Raw genomic sequence first — 21588 nt, forward strand, 5'->3', positions numbered from 1 at the left:
ATCCATTTACCTGCTGCATTCCCTCCTCTCATCCATTTACCTGCTGCATTTCCTCCTCTCATCCATTTACCTGCTGCATTCCCTCCTCCTTCCGTCCATTTACCTGCTGCATTCCCTCCTCTCATCCATTTACCTGCTGCATTCCCTCCTCCCATCCATTTACCTGCTGCATTCCCTCCTTCGTCCATTTACCTGCTGCAGTCCCTCCTCCTTCCGTTCATTTACCTGCTGCATTCCCTCCTTCTTCCGTCCATTTACCTCCTGCATTCCCTCCTTCTTCTGTCCATTTACCTCCTGCATTCCCTCCTCCTTCCGTCCATTTACCTGCTGCATTCCCTCCTCTTTCCTTCCATTTACCTGCTGCATTCCCTCCTCCTTCCATCCATTTACCTGCTGCATTCCCTCGTCCTGTCCACTTACCTGCTGCATTCCCTCCTCCTTCCGTCCATTTACCTGCTGCATTCCCTTCTCCTTCCGTCCATTTACCTGCTGTATTCCCTCCTTCTGTCCATTTACCTGCTGCATTGCCTCCTGCTTCTGTCCATTTGCCTGCTGCATTGCCTCCTGCTTCCGTCCATTTACCTGCTGCATTCCCTCCTCCTTCCGTCCATTTACCTGCTGTATTCCCTCCTTCATCCATTTACCTGCTGCAGTCCCTCCTCCTTCCGTTCATTTACCTCCTGCATTCCCTCCTTCTTCTGTCCATTTACCTCCTGCATTCCCTCCTCCTTCCGTCCATTTACCTGCTGCATTCCCTCCTCTTTCCATCCATTTACCTGCTGCATTCCCTCCTCCTTCCGTCCATTTACCTGCTGCATTCCCTCCTCCTTCCGTCCATTTACCTGCTGCATTCCCTCGTCCTGTCCACTTACCTGCTGCACTCCCTCCTCTTTCCATCCATTTACCTGCTACATTCCCTCCTCCTTCTGTCCATTTACCTGCTGCATTCCCTCGTCCTGTCCACTTACCTGCTGCATTCCCTCCTCTTTCCATCCATTTACCTGCTACATTCCCTCCTCCTTCCGTCCATTTACCTGCTACATTCCCTCCTCCTTCTGTCCATTTACCTGCTGCATTCCCTCCTCCTTCCGTCCATTTACCTGCTACATTCCCTCCTCCTTCTGTCCATTTACCTGCTGCATTCCCTCCTCCTTCCGTCCATTTACCTGCTGCATTCCCTCCTCCTTCCGTCCATTTACCTACTGTATTCCCTCCTTCTGTACATTTACCTGCTGCATTGCCTCCTGCTTCTGTCCATTTGCCTGCTGCATTGCCTCCTGCTTCCGTCCATTTACCTGCTGCATTCCCTCCTCCTTCCATCCATTTACCTGCTGTATTCCCTCCTTCTGTCCATTTACCTGCTGCATTGCCTCCTGCTTCCGTCCATTTACCTGCTGCATTCCCTCCTCCTTCCATCCATTTACCTGCTGCATTCCTTCCTTCCGTCCATTTACCTGCTGCATTTCCTCCTTCCGTCCATTTCCCTGCTGCATTCCTTCCTCCTTCCGTCCATTTACCTGCTGCATTCCCTCCTTCTGTCCATTTACCTGCTGCATTCCCTCCTTCTTCCGTCCATTTACCTGCTGCATTCCCTCCTCCTTCCATCCATTTACCTGCTGCATTTCCTCCTCCTTCCATCCATTTACCTGCTGCATTCCTTCCTTCCGTCCATTTACCTGCTACATTCCCTCCTTCCGTCCATTTACCTGCTGCATTCCCTCCTCCTTCCATCCATTTACCTGCTGCATTGCCTCCTGCTTCCGTCCATTTACCTGCTGTATTCCCTCCTTCTGTCCATTTACCTGCTGCATTCCCTCCTCCTTCCGTCCATTTACCTGCTGCATTCCCTCCTTCTGTCCATTTACCTGCTGCATTCCCTCCTCCTTCCATCCATTTACCTGCTGCATTCCCTCCTCCTTCCGTCCATTTACCTGCTGTATTCCCTCCTTCTGTCCATTTACCTGCTGCATTCCCTCCTCCTTCCGTCCATTTACCTGTTGCATTCCCTCCTCTTTCCGTCCATTTACCTGCTGCATTCCCTCCTCCTTCTGTCCATTTACCTGCTGCATTTCCTCCTCTTTCCATCCATTTACCTGCTGCATTTCCTCCTCTTTCCATCCATTTACCTCCTGCATTGCCTCCTGCTTCCGTCCATTTACCTGCTGCATTCCCTCCTCCTTCCGTCCATTTACCTGCTGCATTCCCTCCTCCTTCCGTCCATTTACCTGCTGCATTCCCTCCTCCTTCCGTCCATTTACCTGCTGCATTCCCTCCTCCTTCTGTCCATTTACCTGCTGTATTCCCTCCTTCTGTCCATTTACCTGCTGCATTGCCTCCTGCTTCTGTCCATTTGCCTGCTGCATTCCCTCCTCCTTCCGTCGATTTACCTGCTGCATTCCCTCCTCCTTCCGTCCATTTACCTGCTGCATTCCCTCCTCCTTCCGTCCATATACCTACTGTATTCCCTCCTTCTGTACATTTACCTGCTGCATTGCCTCCTGCTTCTGTCCATTTGCCTGCTGCATTGCCTCCTGCTTCCGTCCATTTACCTGCTGCATTCCCTCCTCCTTCCATCCATTTACCTGCTGTATTCCCTCCTTCTGTCCATTTACCTGCTGCATTGCCTCCTGCTTCTGTCCATTTGCCTGCTGCATTCCCTCCTCCTTCCGTCGATTTACCTGCTGCATTCCCTCCTCCTTCCGTCCATTTACCTGCTGCATTCCCTCCTTCCGTCCATTTACCTGCCGCATTCCCTCCTCCCGTCCATTTACCTGCGGCATTCCCTCCTTCCGTCCATTTACCTGCTGCATTCCCTCCTCCTTCCGTCCATTTACCTGCTGCATTCCCTCCTCTTTCCGTCCATTTGCCTGCTGCATTCCCTCCTCCTTCCGTCCATTTACCTGCTGCATTTCCTCCTCCTTCCGTCCATTTACCTGCTGCATTCCCTCCTCCTTCCGTCCATTTACCTGTTGCATTCCCTCCTCTTTCCGTCCATTTACCTGCTGCATTCCCTCCTCCTTCCGTCCATTTACCTGCTGCATTCCCTCCTTCTGTCCATTTACCTGCTGCATTTCCTCCTCTTTCCATCCATTTACCTGCTGCATTGCCTCCTGCTTCCGTCCATTTACCTGCTGCATTCCCTCCTCCTTCCGTCCATTTACCTGCTGTATTCCCTCCTTCTGTCCATTTACCTGCTGCATTGCCTCCTGCTTCTGTCCATTTGCCTGCTGCATTCCCTCCTACTTCTATTTACCTGCTGCATTTCCTCTTTCTGTCCATTTACCTGCTGCATTCCCTCCTCCTTCCGTCGATTTACCTGCTGCATTCCCTCCTCCCGTCCATTTACCTGCTGCATTCCCTCCTTCCGTCCATTTACCTGCTGCATTCCCTCCTCCTTCCGTCCATTTACCTGCTGCATTCCCTCCTCCTTCCGTCCATTTACCTGCTGTATTCCCTCCTTCTGTCCATTTACCTGCTGCATTGCCTCCTGCTTCTGTCCATTTGCCTGCTGCATTCCCTCCTCCTTCTATTTACCTGCTGCATTTCCTCTTTCTGTCCATTTACCTGCTGCATTCCCTCCTCCTTCCGTCGATTTACCTGCTGCATTCCCTCCTTCCGTCCATTTACCTGCTGCATTCCCTCCTCCTTCCGTCCATTTACCTGCTGCATTCCCTCCTCCTTCCGTCCATTTACCTGCTGCATTTCCTTCTCCTTCCGTCCATTTACCTGCTGCATTCCCTCCTCCTTCCGTCCATTTACCTGCTGCATTTCCTTCTCCTCCCGTCCATTTACCTGCTGCATTCCCTCCTCCTTCCGTCCATTTACCTGTTGCATTCCCTCCTCCTTGCGTCGATTTACCTGCTGCATTCCCTCCTCCTTCCGTCCATTTACCTGCCGCATTCCCTCCTTCCGTCCATTTACCTGCCGCATTCCCTCCTCCCGTCCATTTACCTGCCACATTCCCTCCTTCCGTCCATTTACCTGCCACATTCCCTCCTTCCGTCCATTTACCTGCTGCATTTCCTCTTTCCGTCCATTTACCTGCCGCATTCCCTCCTCCCGTCCATTTACCTGCTGCATTCCCTCCTCCTTCCGTCCATTTACCTGCTGCATTCCCTCCTCCTTCCGTCCATTTACCTGTTGCATTCCCTCCTCTTTCCGTCCATTTACCTGCTGCATTCCCTGCTCCTGTCCATTTACCTGCTGCATTTCCTCCTCTTTCCATCTATTTACCTGCTGCATTGCCTCCTGCTTCTGTCCATTTGCCTGCCACATTCCCTCCTTCCGTCCATTTACCTGCTGCATTTCCTCTTTCTGTCCATTTACCTGCTGCATTCCCTCCTCCCGTCCATTTACCTGCTGCATTTCCTCTTTCCGTCCATTTACCTGCTGCATTCCCTCCTCCTTCCGTCCATTTACCTGCTGCATTCCCTCCTCCTTCCGTCCATTTACCTGTTGCATTCCCTCCTCTTTCCGTCCATTTACCTGCTGCATTCCCTCCTCCTGTCCATTTACCTGCTGCATTTCCTCCTCTTTCCATCCATTTACCTGCTACATTCCCTCCTCTTTCCGTCCATTTACCTGCTGCATTCCCTCCTCCTTCTGTCCATTTACCTGCTGCATTTCCTCCTCTTTCCGTCCATTTACCTGCTGCATTGCCTCCTGCTTCTGTCCATTTGCCTGCTGCATTCCCTCCTCCCGTCCATTTACCTGCTGCATTTCCTCCTCTTTCCATCCATTTACCTGCTGCATTCCCTCCACATTCCGTCCATTTAACTTCCCTATCCAACATCACTGAAGGGGGGCTTGCTCATCTCCTCTCCAAATAACACCTCACACCTCACTACTTGTGTGCTTGATGCCATCCCACCTCTTTCCCAACCTCACCACTACACTAATCCCATCCCTAACCCACTTCTTCAATCTATCACTAAGTTCTGGCACCTTCCCTTCTGCTTTCAAACATGCCACAATCACGCCAATCCTTAAAAAGCCATCTCTTGACCCAAGCGCTATGTCCAGCTATCGCCCCATATCTTTGCTCCCATTTGCTTCCAAACTCCTTGAGCAGCATGTCCACGCTGAACTTTCCTCTCAACTTGCAACCAACTCTCTCTTTGACAATCTACAATCTGGCTTCCGTCCCCACCATTCCTCTGAGACAGCCCTGACCAAAATTACTAACGACTTACTTACAGCCAAAGCTAACGGACAATACTCTATACTCCTCCTTCTAGACCTGTCCTCTGCCTTCGACACAGTTGACCACTGCCTTCTACTACAGATCCTCTCCTCCTTTGGCATCAAAGACCTCGCCCTATCCTGGATCTCCTCATACCTCACCAACCGCACATTTAGCGTTTCCTACTCCCATACTACCTCTTCATCCCTCCCCCTCTGTGTCGGTGTCCCTCAAGGCTCTGTTCTAGGACCCCTACTCTTCTCAATCTATACCCTTGGCCTGGGACAACTTATAAAGTCCTATGGCTTCCAGTACCATCTATATGCTGATGACACTCAGATCTACCTCTCTGGCCCAGACGTCACCTCTCTGCTCTCCAGAATCCCAGAGTGCCTATCAGCCATATCCTCCTTCTCTCGCTTCCTCAAGCTTAACGTGGACAAATCTGAACTAATTATCTTTCCTCCATCTCGCATATCTTTCCTACCTGATCTATCTATCACAGTAAATGAATTCACATTTTCCCCCGTCCTGGTAATCTGCTTCCTCGGAGTAACCCTCGACTCTGCCCTGTCCTTTAAACCGCACATCCAAGCTCTCGCCACCTCCTGTCTCCTCCAGCTCAAAAATATCTCCAGAATCCGTCCTTTCCTCAACCCTCACTCTACCAAAATACTTGTGCATGCCCTCATCATCTCCCGCCTCGACTACTGCAACATCCTCCTCTGTGGCCTACCTTCTAACACTCTCGCTCCCCTCCAGTCCATCCTTAACTCTGCTGCCCGAGTAATTAATCTCTCTCCTCGCTACACTCCTGCTTCCCCTCTTTGCAAATCCCTTCACTGGCTCCCAATTTCCCAGCGTATCCAGTTTAAATTACTAACACTGACCTACAAAGCCATCCATAACCTTTCTCCTCCATATATTTCCACACTTATCTCTCAATATCTTCCCTCACGTGATCTCCGGTCCTCCCAAGACCTCCTTGTCTCCTCCACGCTTAGTCGCTCCTCAATCGCCTCCAAGACTTCTCCTGAATATCCCCCATCCTCTGGAATTCTTTGCCCCAACACGTCCGGTTATCCACTACTTTTGGATCCTTCAAACAGAACCTGAAAACTCATCTCTTCAAGGAAGTTTACAGCCTGTAAAGACCACACGGCCACCACAACACCATCGGAGCTCCAGCAACCCTCAACCTATTGTCTCCTTCCCCATAATCCTGTAGAATGTAAGCCCGCGGGGGCCGGGTCCTCGCCCCTCTGTATCAGTCTGTCATTGTTAGTTTACTGTAAGTGATATCTGTAACTTGTATGTAACCCCTTCTCATGCACAGCACCATGGAATCAATGGTGCTATATAAATAAATAATAAGCTGTTGTGTGACGTTGTTTTCGCAGGACACAATTAACGCTCCCATTGTGTGTTCCCATTGACAGGCTCGTCACCGCTCCGGACATACCCTCTTCTCTCCGTCATCAGCCGCCAACCCGGGGTCCTTAGCCACATTGTCCCCTCGACGTCCTCCTCACCCATTCAGGTCCTGTCTCCCACACATCTCTCCCCGCCATGTGTGCGCTCAGAGACGCCGGCCAGCGAAGCCCCACTAAGCAGTGAATCCGAACTTGAGCAGGCGGCCCCTCGTCTGAAGAAGCCGCGACGCAGCAGAACCATCTTCACCGAGATCCAGCTCATGGGGCTGGAAAAGAAATTCCAGAAGCAAAAGTATCTGTCCACTCCGGACCGGTGAGTACATGTGAGGCTCCTGGCCTGTGTGCTGGTCCGTACCAGGGCCCCAAATCCTATTCTAGGGCCCCACATCCAATTATTGGGCCCCACATCCTATTATAGGGCCCCCACTCCTATTATAGGGCCCCACATCCTATTACAGGGCCCCACATCCTATTATAGGGCCCCACATTCTATTACAGGGCCCCACATCCTATTATAGGGCCCCACATCATATTGTCCCACATCCAATTATAGGGCCCCCACTCCTATTATAGGGCCCCACATCATATTGTCCCACATCCTATTATAGGGCCCCACATCCAATTATTGGGCCCCACATCCTATTACAGGGCCCCACATCCTATTACGGGGCCCCACATCCTATTATTGGGCCCCACATCCTATTATAGGGCCCCCACTCCTATTATAGGGCCCCACAACCTATTACAGGGCCCCACAACCTATTACAGGGCCCCACATCCTATTATAGGGCCCCACATCATATTGTCCCACATCCTATTATAGGGCCCCACATCCTATTACAGGGCCCCACATCCTATTATAGGGCCCCACATCATATTGTCCCACATCCTATTATAGGGCCCCACATCCTATTATTGGGCCCCACATCCTATTCTAGGGCCCCACATCCTATTACAGGGCCCCACATCCTATTATAGGGCCCCACATCATATTGTCCCACATCCTATTATAGGGCCCCACATTCTATTACAGGGCCCCACATCCTATTCTAGGGCCCCACATCATATTGTCCCACATCCAATTATAGGGCCCCCACTCCTATTATAGGGCCCCACATCATATTGTCCCACATCCTATTACAGGGCCCCACATCCTATTATAGGGCCCCACATCTTATTGTCCCACATCCTATTATAGGGCCCCACATCCTATTACAGGGCCCCACATCATATTGTCCCACATCCTATTACAGGGCCCCACATCCTATTATAGGGCCCCCACTCCTATTATAGGGCCCCACATCCTATTACAGGGCCCCACATCCTATTAAAGGGCCCCCACTACTATTATAGGGCCCCACATCCTATAATTGGGCCCCACATCCTATTATAGGGCCCCACATCATATTGTCCCACATCCTATTACAGGGCCCCACATCCTATTATAGGGCCCCACATCATATTGTCCCACATCCTATTATAGGGCCCCACTCCTATTATAGGGCCCCACATCCTATTACAGGGCCCCACATCCTATTACAGGGCCCCACATCCTATTACGGGGCCCCACATCCTATTATTGGGCCCCACATCCTATTATAGGGCCCCCACTCCTATTCTAGGGCCCCACATCCTATTACAGGGCCCCACATCCTATTAAAGGGCCCCCACTACTATTATAGGGCCCCACATCCAATTATTGGGCCCCATATCCTATTATAGGGCCCCCACTCCTATTATAGGGCCCCACATCATATTGTCCCACATCCTATTATAGGGTCCCACATCCTATTATGGGGCCCCACATTCTATTATAGGACCCCACATCATATTGTCCCATGTCCTATTGTCCCACATCCTATTCTAGGGCTCCACATCCAATTATAGGGCCCCACATCCTATTATAGGGCCCCACATCCTATTATTGGGCCCCACATTCTATTATAGGACCCCACATCATATTGTCCCACATGCTATTCTAGGGCCCCACATCCTATAACAGGGCCCCATATCCTATTCTAGGGCCCCACATCCAATTCTAGGGCCCCACATCCTATTATAGGGCCCGCATCTTATTATAGCGCCCCACATCCTATTATAGGGCCCAACATCCTATTCTGGGGCCCCACATTCTATTATAGGGCCCTACACCCTATTATAGGGCCCCACATCATATTGTCCCACATCCTATTATAGGGCTCCACATCTTATTATAGGGCCCCACATCCTATTATAGGGCCCCACATCCTATTATAGGGCCCCACATTCTATTATAGGGCCCCACATCATATTGTCCCATGCCCTATTGTCCCACATCCTATTATAGGGCCCCACATCCTATTATAGGGCCCCACATTCTATTATAGGGCCCCACATCATATTGTCCCATGCCCTATTGTCCCACATCCAATTATTGGGCCCCACATCCTATTACAGGGCCCCACATCCTATTATAGGGCCCCACATCCTATTCTAGGGCCCCACATCATATTGCCCCACATCCAATTATTGGGCCCCACATCCTATTACAGGGCCCCACATCATATTGTCCTACATCCTATTATAGGGCCCCACATCCTATTATTGGGCCCCACATCCTATTATTGGGCCCCCACTCCTATTATAGGGCCCCACATCCTATTACGGGGCCCCACATCCTATTATTGGGCCCCACATCCTATTATAGGGCCCCCACTCCTATTATAGGGCCCCACAACCTATTACAGGGCCCCACATCCTATTAAAGGGCCCCCACTCCTATTATAGGGCCCCACATCCTATTATAGGGCCCCCACATCCTATTATAGGGCCCCCACATCCTATTATAGGGCCCCCACATCCTATTATAGGGCCCCACATCATATTGTCCTACATCCTATTATAGGGCCCCACATCCTATTACAGGGCCCCACATCCTATTACAGGGCCCCACATCCTATTACGGGGCCCCACATCCTATTATTGGGCCCCACATCCTATTATAGGGCCCCCACTCCTATTATAGGGCCCCACAACCTATTACAGGGCCCCACATCCTATTAAAGGGCCCCCACTCCTATTATAGGGCCCCACATCCTATTATAGGGCCCCCACATCCTATTATAGGGCCCCACATCATATTGCCCCACATCCTATTACAGGGCCCCACATCCTATTACAGGGCCCCACATCCTATTACAGGGCCCCACATCCTATTATTGGGCCCCACATCCTATTATAGGGCCCCCACTCCTATTATAGGGCCCCACATCCTATTACGGGGCCCCACATCCTATTATAGGGCCCCCACTCCTATTATAGGGCCCCACATCCTATTAAAGAGCCCCCACTCCTATTATAGGGCCCCACATCATATTGTCCCACATCCTATTATAGGGCCCCACATCCAATTATTGGGCCCCACATCCTATTATAGGGCCCCACATCATATTGTCCCACATCCTATTATAGGGCCCCACATCCAATTATTGGGCCCCACATCCTATTCTAGGGCCCCACTCCTATTATAGGACCCCCACTCCTATTATAGGACCCCCACTCCTATTATAGGACCCCCACTCCTATTATAGGGCCCTACATCTTATTATAGGGCCCTACACCCTATTGTAGGCAATGGCTCTAGCCTGAATCTCTGCTCCTAAGGCAGTGAAGGCTTTTTCTGGACAGTAGAATAATTCACTTATCTGACTTGGTCACTGCCCCCGTGTTATTTTGCTCTTTCTTGGGGCGCACCTCACCTGCACCCGCCGGCTTCTGGTCTGAACCCGTGTGCTCCATAGTGTTTGCATTACAGCATTCTGAAGCCTATGGCCATACAATATGTTCTCATTGTCCGGGGACCCACCAACAATCCACAGTGCGGAGGTTTGTAGCGGGCTCCTGAATATCCGGCGGCCCCTGTCCCCCCGAGCAGCAGCCCCCTGTGACCACAGATGATTCTCTTCAGTTCCATGTCATGAACACAGTCTCTTTGGTCCGTCCCGGTCGCTCCAGCTGTTTGTTCTTACGGTCCCAGCTGCAGGATGACATCAGGCCAAATCCCGTCTACAGCCCTGGCATCTGTGCTGGCACTGGGCACGGCGGGGCACGGTCTGCCCGTACCCACATGCCTGAGATCATTCCCACAATACGAGCGCCCGTTCACATCTATGGGAACAGCCAGGACCGGGGATGATTATTCTCCATCTGCCCTTTGGTCTTTTCCAGGCTGGACCTCGCTCAGGTGCTGGGACTGACGCAGCTCCAGGTCAAGACGTGGTATCAGAATCGGAGAATGAAGTGGAAGAAAATTGTAAGTTGTTTGTGATTAATCCATAGGTGACGATCCTTCATATGATTCCACCAGTAGTTGTCGCACCGCAGGTCAGATATGGATGAACCTGTGAGTTTCTGAGAATTCATCCTACACAATCCTGAAATCCTGACCTTTCCCTGGTGGACGTGTGTCCCGTATTACCACACAGGTCGTGGATTACTTGTGAAGTAGCTGTAACCGGCCAATACAATGGCGCTGGAAGGGCTCGCTGCACTTCTCGATAAATCGGACAAATATAATCTGCTAAAAAATTGGATTGCATTTGGACCAGTGTCCTGCGATTGCATGTCAAATTCAGATGGCATGCACCCATATAACTCTATGGGTACGTGTGAATAATCGCACTGCACTCAGATGGCACCCGAGTGCCGGCAGCAGAGGAGATGGAGATATTAATTTCTCCGTCTCCTCCCCACCAGTGCCGCCATTCTCTGATGTAAGATAACGGAGCACAGAGCAACAACACTTGCAGAGCCAGAGCCGAGGGTCATTAGCTTCCGAGGTGACTCCGGCCTAAGACCCTTCAGCAGTCACTGAGCGCTGCAGTCTGAGGCGCGACCTCTGGGTAATCACCTCATCAGTCAGGAGTAGTCCTACCTCGTACGATGGGTAACATACAGGTGGTCGGGGTGAAGGATTCCTGAGAAGGGGCCAGGTTGTCGGACATTGGAGTATCCAACGTGGCAGACATGACCCAGCTCAGTCAGGTGGAGGAGCTCAGGCAAAGTCATCGACAATCATTAATATTTATACATTTAATTCTCACAACACATTGAGGCACAATATGAAGAATTTGTGGCAGGATAATTCCGGAACTGGCCAGAATCGGGTATAGGCCCCCACAATCTCTCAGCCTTCCTCAGTCACGACTTCTCACCATGATGATGAGGAATATTGGAGGCCGGGGGTCTCCAGGGATTGAACTCCATCACTGAGCTCCATCCAACCTACCGATGCTCCCAACGTGGGCAGTACACATTCCGGAAAGACCACCGGTGTGATCCAATGTGCCCAATTCAATATTAATTCTCATACGCTTCTCCATAGGTCCTCAAGGGCGGACAGGAGGCGCCCACCAAGCCGAAAGGACGTCCAAAGAAAAATTCTATCCCAACGTCAGAGGAAATCGAGGCAGAGGAGAAACTGCAAAAACAGGCCCAAGATGCAAAATCAGAGGAGGAGCAAGAAAACGAAGAAGGTCAGGAGGAGCAAACCCTGAAGGAAGATGAAGATGATGAGAAGGAACTGGATTCAGGGTCACCTCCGGCCACGGCTGCACCGCAGCCCAATATCCCAACAGATGACACGGGATCCTCCAGTTAAAACTAGAAGGACTCGAGGAGTTTGTCATGAACGTGGCCAGGCTGCCCCCGTAGGCTCGGGCCCCCCGGTGTGTGCAGACCCCGACCACAAGGGAATGTCACCGCCAAGTCCCTTTATCTGGAAGGAAAGGGGTAAAGCCACATGGAGGAGGGAAGAGAGCGGAGGATTAACTGATGGTGTCTGTGCAGACAGGACTGGGACACTTTGCTGTGTTTGGAAACAATTGAACAGTGTGTATATAGTGTTCTTTATTATTGTGCCAAAAGCTGCAGTGGGAAGGGTGAAGAAAGCCAAAGACGGGAAGGAGCCGTCCCCAGTGTGACTTCCTACAGAAGGCTTTCACATTTAGTGCCTTTTTTGCATGTGAAATCTTGTTTGGTGTTAATTCATGACTGCAGTCATTTAATGTGTTCTTTATTCAGGACTGGTCCCCCATAGAATGGTCAGTAAGGGGGTCCGTCAGTCAGTAACAGCAGTACTCAGGCTCTGTAACAATGTCTCAGGTTACACTGTATCTTCTCCCAGGACAGAGGACACTTGTATCACTGATAGAACTGTACAACGTAGCCGACGACCAATGATCCTGCGCGAGCTCTCACCACAGACGAGGCTCGCGGCAGGTTCTGTAGTCTCCCCTCAGGAACATATATAATCCAAAGACTATGGGCGGCTGGAAAACCATGGAATCGTATTGTCCAACGCACAGGACACACAGGATATGGCGCCACTTTTCTACAAGGAAAACACAAATGACATAAAGGAAAGTTCTGAAAGTTTTGAATGAACTTTCTGTTGAATCTCCTCACTTCATCCAAGATGCTTGCTGTCAGTGAATGGGATATCATTCCTCTTTACATTGCAAGGTTGATATTCTGCACAGACCTACTAATTCTCACAGCTGAGGGTTTGTTGCATTGTGTCTAGTCTAGACACATCTGACCACCAGCCTGGGCAGAAGTTTAATGTACACAGATCAGTTATGAGAAGAGTCCCAATGGCTCCAGATCTCTGAATATAAAGTACGAGGATCCCCAATCACTGACAGCAAGCCGACATTGTGAAAGTGGGCTGAAAACGTTCCCCAAAGACAGAGACATATTGTGACTGGTGTTTTATAGACAAGACTTAAACCATGTTGCCTTGTACGAAATGCGATGTGTCTTCAACTGTCAAAAATGTCTGTGTGGTATAAGCTGATGTGATTTGTAAGACCAAAGGCGCAGTCAGACGGCCGTATAAATGGGAATGAGAGGAGAGCGCGGTGCAAGGACTGGTCACAGCTTCCCAAGCCGAGCGAGACCGTGCGTAGAAAGAAATGAAGCTGTCACACCCGGGTCAGGAGAGTCGCGCTGGTCTGTGCACCACATCTCATCTCGTTCCCATTTATGCTGCGCCCGGGTCAGGAGAGCTGCGCCGGTCCGTGCACCACATCTCATCTCGTTCCCATTTATGCTGCGCCCGGGTCAGGAGAGCTACGCCGGACCGTGCACCGCGTTCTCATCTCGTTCCCATTTATGCTGCGCCTGGGTCAGGAGAGCCGCGCCGAACCATGCATCACATCTCATCTCGTTCCCATTTATGATGCGCACGGGTCAGGAGAGCTACGCCGGTCGGTGCATCACGTCTCATCTCGTTCCCATTTATGCTGCGCCCAGGTCAAGAGAGCTGCACCGGTCGGTGCATCACGTCTCATCTCGTTCCCATTTATGCTGCGCCCGGGTCAGGAGAGCTACGCCGGTCCGTGCATCACATCTCATCTCGTTCCCATTTATGCTGCGCCCGGGTCAGGAGAGCTACGCTGGTCGGTGCATCACATCTCATCTCGTTCCCATTTATGCTGCGCCCGGGTCAGGAGAGCTACGCTGGTCGGTGCATCACGTCTCATCTCGTTCCCATTTATGCTGCGCCCGGGTCAGGAGAGCTACGCCGGTCCGTGCATCACATCTCATCTCGTTCCCATTTATGCTGCGCCCGGGTCAGGAGAGCTACGCTGGTCGGTGCATCACATCTCATCTCGTTCCCATTTATGCTGCGCCCGGGTCAGGAGAGCTACGCCGGTCCGTGCATCACATCTCATCTCGTTCCCATTTATGCTGCGCCCGGGTCAGGAGAGCTGCGCCGGACCGTGCACCATGTTCTCATCTCGTTCCCATTTATGCTGCGCCTGGGTCAGGAGAGCCACGCCGAACCATGCATCACATCTCATCTCGTTCCCATTTATGATGCGCACGGGTCAGGAGAGCTACGCCGGTCGGTGCATCACGTCTCATCTCGTTCCCATTTATGCTGCACCCAGGTCAAGAGAGCTGCGCCGGTCCATGCATCACATCTCATCTCGTTCCCATTTATGATGCGCCCGGGTCAGGAGAGCTACGCCGGTCGGTGCATCACGTCTCATCTCGTTCCCATTTATGCTGCGCCCGGGTCAGGAGAGCAGTGCCGGTCCGTGCACCGCGTTCTCATCTCGTTCCCATTTATGCTGCGCCCGGGTCAGGAGAGCTGCGCCGGTCCGTGCACCGCGTTCTCATCTCGTTCCCATTTATGCTGCGCCCGGGTCAGGAGAGCTGCGCCGGTCCGTGCACCACGTTCTCATCTCGTTCCCATTTATGCTGCGCCCGGGTCAGGAGAGCTGCGCCGGTCCGTGCACCGCGTTCTTATCTCGTTCCCATTTATGCTGCGCCCGGGTCAGGAGAGCTGCGCCGGTCCGTGCACCACGTTCTCATCTCGTTCCCATTTATGCTGCGCCCGGGTCAGGAGAGCTGCGCCGGTCCGTGCACCACGTTCTCATCTCGTTCCCATTTATGCTGCGCCCGGGTCAGGAGAGCTGCGCCGGTCCGTGCACCACGTTCTCATCTCGTTCCCATTTATGCTGCGCCCGGGTCAGGAGAGCTGCGCCGGTCCGTGCACCATGTTCTTATCTCGTTCCCATTTATGCTGCGCCCGGGTCAGGAGAGCTGCGCCGGTCCGTGCACCACGTTCTCATCTCGTTCCCATTTATGCTGCGCCCGGGTCAGGAGAGCTGCGCCGGTCCGTGCACCATGTTCTTATCTCGTTCCCGTTTATGCTGCGCCCGGGTCAGGAGAGCTGCGCCGGTCCGTGCACCATGTTCTTATCTCGTTCCCGTTTATGCTGCGCCTGGGTCAGGAGAGCCGCGCCGGTCGGTGCATCACGTCTCATCTCGTTCCCATTTATGCTGCGCCCGGGTCAGGAGAGCCGTGCCGGTCCGTGCACCGCGTGCGTAGAAAGAAATGAAGCTGTCACACCCGGGTCAGGAGAGCTGCGCCGGTCCGTGCACCATGTTCTTATCTCGTTCCCATTTATGCTGCGCCTGGGTCAGGAGAGCCGCGCCGAACCATGCATCACATCTCATCTCGTTCCCATTTATGCTGCGCCCGGGTCAGGAGAGCTACGCCGGTCGGTGCATCATGTTCTTATCTCGTTCCCATTTATGCTGCGCCCAGGTCAAGAGAGCTGCGCCGGTCCGTGCATCACATCTCATCTCGTTCCCATTTATGATGCGCCCAGGTCAAGAGAGCTGCGCCGGTCCGTGCATCACATCTCATCTCGTTCCCATTTATGATGCGCCCGGGTTAGGAGAGCTACGCCGGTCGGTGCATCACGTCTCATCTCGTTCCCATTTATGCTGCGCCCGGGTCAGGAGAGCCGTGCCGGTCCGTGCACCGCGTTCTCATCTCGTTCCCATTTATGCTGCGCCCGGGTCAGGAGAGCTGCGCCGGTCCGTGCACCGCGTTCTCATCTCGTTCCCATTTATGCTGCGCCCGGGTCAGGAGAGCTGCGCCGATCCGTGCACCATGTTCTTATCTCGTTCCCATTTATGCTGCGCCCGGGTCAGGAGAGCTGCGCCGGTCCGTGCACCACGTTCTCATCTCGTTCCCATTTATGCTGCGCCCGGGTCAGGAGAGCTGCGCCGGTCCGTGCACCGCGTTCTCATCTCGTTCCCATTTATGCTGCGCCCGGGTCAGGACAGCTGCGTCGGTCCGTGCACCATGTTCTTATCTCGTTCCCGTTTGTGCTGCGTCCAGGTCAGGAGAGCCGCGCCGGTCGGTGCATCACGTCTCATCTCGTTCCCGTTTGTGCTGCGTCCAGGTCAGGAGAGATGGTCCGGTCCATGCACCACGTTCTCATCTCGTTCCCATTTATGCAGCGTCCGGGTCAGGAGAGCCGGTCCGTGCACCGCGTTCTCATCTCGTTCCCATTTATGCTGCGCCCGGGTCAGGAGAGCCGGTCCGTGCACCGCGTTCTCATCTCGTTCCCATTTATGCTGCGCCCGGGTCAGGAGAGCCGGTCCGTGCACCGCGTTCTCATCTCGTTCCCATTTATGCTGCGCCCGGGTCAGGAGAGCCGGTCTGTGCACCGCGTTCTCATCTCGTTCCCATTTATGCTGCGCCCGGGTCAGGAGAGCCGGTCCGTGCACCGCGTTCTCATCTTGTTCCCATTTATGCTGCGCCCGGGTCAGGAGAGCCGGTCCGTGCACCGCGTTCTCATCTCGTTCCCATTTATGCTGCGCCCGGGTCAGGAGAGCCGGTCCGTGCACCGCGTTCTCATCTCGTTCCCATTTATGCTGCGCCCGGGTCAGGAGAGCTGCGCCGGTCCGTGCACCATGTTCTTATCTCGTTCCCATTTATGCTGCGCCCTGGTCAGGAGAGCCGGTCCGTGCACCGCGTTCTCATCTCGTTCCCATTTATGCTGCGCCCGGGTCAGGAGAGCCGGTCCGTGCACCGCGTTCTCATCTCGTTCCCATTTATGCTGCGCCCGGGTCAGGAGAGCTGCGCCGGTCCGTGCACCATGTTCTTATCTCGTTCCCATTTATGCTGCGCCCTGGTCAGGAGAGCCGCACCTGTCCGTGCACCGCGTTCTTATCTCGTTCCCATTTATGCTGCGCCCGGGTCAGGAGAGCCGCGCCGGTCCGTGCACCGCGTTCTCATCTCGTTCCCATTTATGCTGCGCCCGGGTCAGGAGAGCCGCACCTGTCCGTGCACCGCGTTCTTATCTCGTTCCCATTTATGCTGCGCCCTGGTCAGGAGAGCCGCACCTGTCCGTGCACCGCGTTCTTATCTCGTTCCCATTTATGCTGCGCCCGGGTCAGGAGAGCCGCGCCGGTCCGTGCACCGCGTTCTCATCTCGTTCCCATTTATGCTGCGCCCGGGTCAGGAGAGCCGCACCTGTCCGTGCACCGCGTTCTTATCTCGTTCCCATTTATGCTGCGCCCGGGTCAGGAGAGCTGCGCCGGTCCGTGCACCATGTTCTTATCTCGTTCCCATTTATGCTGCGCCCGGGTCAGGAGAGCCGCACCTGTCCGTGCACCGCTTTCTTATCTCGTTCCCATTTATGCTGCGCCCGGGTCAGGAGAGCCGCACCTGTCCGTGCACCGCTTTCTTATCTCGTTCCCATTTATGCTGCGTCCAGGTCAGGAGAGCTGCGCCGGTCCGTGCACCATGTTCTTATCTTGTTCCCATTTATGCTGCGCCCGGGTCAGGAGAGCCGCGCCGGTCCGTGCACCGCGTTCTCATCTCGTTCCCATTTATGCTGCGCCCGGGTCAGGAGAGTCATGCCGGTCTGTGCACCGCGTTCTCATCTCGTTCCCATTTATGCTGCGTCCGGGTCAGGAGAGCCGCGCCGGTCCGTGCACCGCGTTCTCATCTCGTTCCCATTTATGCTGCGTCCGGGTCAGGAGAGCCGAGCCAGTCCGTGCACCACGTTCTCATCTCGTGCCCATTTATGCTGCTTCCTTTATGTTTTTACTAATCTAAAATCTGTTAGGCCTCATTCAGACGTCTGCGTTTATTCACAAATGCAAAAAAATGGTACGAGTGTGACGGAGTCTGGTCAGTGTCTGGATAAATTAATGATTTACAGCGTCTCCTATCATCATGTTAATCGCAGACAGCGCCCCGATCATTGATGCCATGTGTGTGCTGACTGTAAGGTAATGGACCCATAGATTTAAATTGGTGCTTGTCATCCTTGACATTGGTAAAAAATAGATGCTGTGATACTGTGTGAACAGCTCAGGGAGTGAGGAGCGCCGCTCTACAGCGTGTGACTGTACACTATCAGTGCAGGGAGTGAGGAGCGCCGCTCTACAGCGTGTGACTGTACACTATCAGCGCAGGGAGTGAGGAGCGCCGCTCTACAGCGTGTGACTGTACACTATAAGCGTAGGGAGTGAGGAGCGCTGCTCTACAGCGTGTGACTGTACACTGTCAGCGCACGGAGTGAGGAGCGCCGCTCTACCTCGTGTGACTGTACATTGTCAGCGCAGGGAGTGAGGAGCGCCGCTCTACAGCGTGTGACTGTACACTATCAGCGCAGGGAGTGAGGAGCGCCGCTCTACAGCGTGTGACTGTACACTGTCAGTGCAGGGAGTGAGGAGCGCCGCTCTACAGCGTGTGACTGTACACTATCAGCGCAGGGAGTGAGGAGCGCCGCTCTACAGCGTGTGACTATACACTGTCAGCGCAGGGAGTGAGGAGCGCCACTCTACAGCGTGTGACTGTACACTATCAGCGCAGGAAGTGAGGAGCGCCGCTTTACAGCGTGTGACTGTACACTGTCAGCGCAGGGAGTGAGGAGCGCCGCTCTACAGCGTGTGACTGTACACTGTCAGCGCAGGGAGTGAGGAGCGCCGCTCTACAGCGTGTGACTGTACACTGTCAGCGCAGGGAGTGAGGAGCGCCACTCTACAGCGTGTGACTGTACACTGTCAGCGCAGGGAGTGAGGAGCGCCGCTCTACAGCGTGTGACTGTACACTATCAGCGCAGGGAGTGAGGAGCGCCGCTCTACAGCGTGTGACTGTACACTATCAGCGCAGGGAGTGAGGAGCGCCGCTCTACAGCGTGTGACTGTACACTATCAGCGCAGGGAGTGAGGAGCGCCGCTCTACAGCGTGTGACTGTACACTATCAGCGCAGGGAGTGAGGAGCGCCGCTCTACAGCGTGTGACTGTACACTGTCAGCGCAGGGAGTGAGGAGCGCCGCTCTACAGCGTGTGACTGTACACTATCAGCGCAGGGAGTGAGGAGCGCCGCTCTACAGCGTGTGACTGTACACTATCAGCGCAGGGAGTGAGGAGCGCCGCTCTACAGCGTGTGACTGTACACTATCAGCGCAGGGAGTGAGGAGCGCCGCTCTACAGCGTGTGACTGTACACTATCAGCGCAGGGAGTGAGGAGCGCCGCTCTACAGCGTGTAACTGTACACTATCAGCGCAGGGAGTGAGGAGCGCCGCTCTACAGCGTGTGACTGTACACTATCAGCGCAGGGAGTGAGGAGCGCCGCTCTACAGCGTGTGACTGTACACTATCAGCGCAGGGAGTGAGCAGCGCCGCTCTACAGCGTGTGACTGTACACTATCAGCGCAGGGAGTGAGGAGCGCCGCTCTACAGCGTGTGACTGTACACTATCAGCGCAGGGAGTGAGCAGCGCCGCTCTACAGCGTGTGACTGTACACTATCAGCGCAGGGAGTGAGCAGCGCCGCTCTACAGCGTGTGACTGTACACTATCAGCGCAGGGAGTGAGCAGCGCCGCTCTACAGCGTGTGACTGTACACTATGCCTTACTATTAGTGATGAGCGAATATACTCGTTACTCGAGATTTCCCAGCATGCTCAGGGGTATTTTTTAGTGCTTGGAGATTTAGTTTTTAGCGCTGCAGCTAAATGATTAACATCTGTTAGCCAGGATAAGTACATGTGGGGGTTCCCTAGCAACCAGGCAACCCCCACATGTACTTATGCTGGCTAACAGATGTAAATCATTCAGTTGCGGCAAGAAAAACTAAATCTCCAAGCACTAAAAAATACTCGGAGGACAAACGAGCATGCTGGGAAATCTCGAGTAACGAGTATACTCGCTCATCACTACTTACTACCCCACCAGGAAAAGGAACCGCCACACAAATCCTGCGTCTGACGAGAGAGGCTTGGAGACTTATAGTCAGCAATGTCATATGACAAAGCACAATAAAGGGTCGGTATTGACTTCCACAAGGTGGCGCTAGAGGTCCCGTCCTCCTCCTCTCTGAAGGTAAAGCCCCCCATGGCTCCAGCGGAGTGACCCCTCCACCTCCGCTAGCTTTTCTCAGGTTTCACAGTTACCTTTTTTAGGCATTTTTAGGTTCCGTCTTCAGGGCTGATTCTTTTATATTTCTCTAGCAGTCAGTCCTGTGCTTGCGCTCCATATACAAATGTGGCTGATAACATAGAACAACACCTGGTTTCCAGGCTAAACCCCTCAGCAGGGCATGTATCCGTCACAGGGGGCAATAATGACTACGACTGGGATGCAACCGGAATCCAACATTTCGGGCAACGATGATATCTCCTGTCTATGGCAGCTTTACAATCAATTCATGTGATCAGCTGTGAGACCTCATAAACGCCATCTCTCAATCACCGGTCTACATTATCTCATCACTTTGAAATTGCATTACAAGAAAAAGGACAATTAAGAGAAGTGTCTCCCCGGAGCGCAGGTCTGATTGTGACGTCGTATGTGCAACTCTGACGAATAAGATTTATAATAAAATATCTATTTTTAAACGCGATTCTGAAGTGAAATGAAAAGGTTTGTTCTGGTCACATCTGCCGTGGATCCAGTCTCATTAGGATTTCCACTTACTGATTAAAGGGTTAATAATTTGTCCTGTGTACATGCATTACATTAGAGAAGGAAAAGATCCCGCACCCCAACCTGTATGATAACATTCAAGAACTTTATTCCGACTTATCAAGCCATAATACAAACATGGACGAACACCTGACGCGTTTCTGGTGCGTTAGAAGCGCCCTTATATAATAATATATAGGTATAATAATAACAAATGAAGAAAGTTTAAATAAGATCAGAAGATCCAAATACATCAGATAATCGAATTACAAATGCACAAGGTGTGACAGGCTGGACCGCCGCAAAAACAAGAAAACATAGATATAAAATAAATCATCCCTCGAATTCATGCCTTTTGGATATTTAGTATCTGTTTTTAGAATCCAGAATGCTTCACGTGGGGTGAATAATTTAACATTGATGTTCTTCACAAGGAGAAGTCAGAAACTTCAACTATAGATAATGATGATGACTGCACAGCTCCTGCAATTCAATTTTAAAGTCGGAGGCGACTGTTCAGCCTCCTGACCGCTATAATGCTTACAATAGATTTACTTATTAATAAGAATACATAGAAATGGTAATCAGTGCCCGTAAAGCAGGCAGGGATTGTACAGGCTCTAGCTAGTCATGCGATGCTATACCTATGCATCATAGGAATTATATCAGAGCATAAAAGAATAAAATGCAGGAAATAAACATGGT

At 52.6% G+C, this 21588-nt stretch overlaps 1 protein-coding gene across 1 annotated transcript in view; it reads left to right on the plus strand.

The window, feature by feature from the left end:
• The window catches only part of BARX2 (BARX homeobox 2), a 62024-nt gene extending 47947 nt beyond the window's left edge, over nucleotides 1–14077 (plus strand). The window contains exons 2-4 of the mRNA XM_069742474.1: nucleotides 6622–6928; nucleotides 10822–10906; nucleotides 11978–14077. Of these exons, the coding sequence (XP_069598575.1) occupies nucleotides 6622–6928; nucleotides 10822–10906; nucleotides 11978–12253 (668 nt within the window). The 3' untranslated portion in view covers nucleotides 12254–14077. The remainder of the gene's footprint in view (nucleotides 1–6621; nucleotides 6929–10821; nucleotides 10907–11977) is intronic.
• Nucleotides 14078–21588: the final 7511 nt, after the last annotated feature.

This window comes from Ranitomeya imitator, chromosome 10, assembly GCF_032444005.1.
Source record: "Ranitomeya imitator isolate aRanImi1 chromosome 10, aRanImi1.pri, whole genome shotgun sequence".
NCBI classification, from domain to species: Eukaryota; Metazoa; Chordata; class Amphibia; order Anura; family Dendrobatidae; genus Ranitomeya; species Ranitomeya imitator.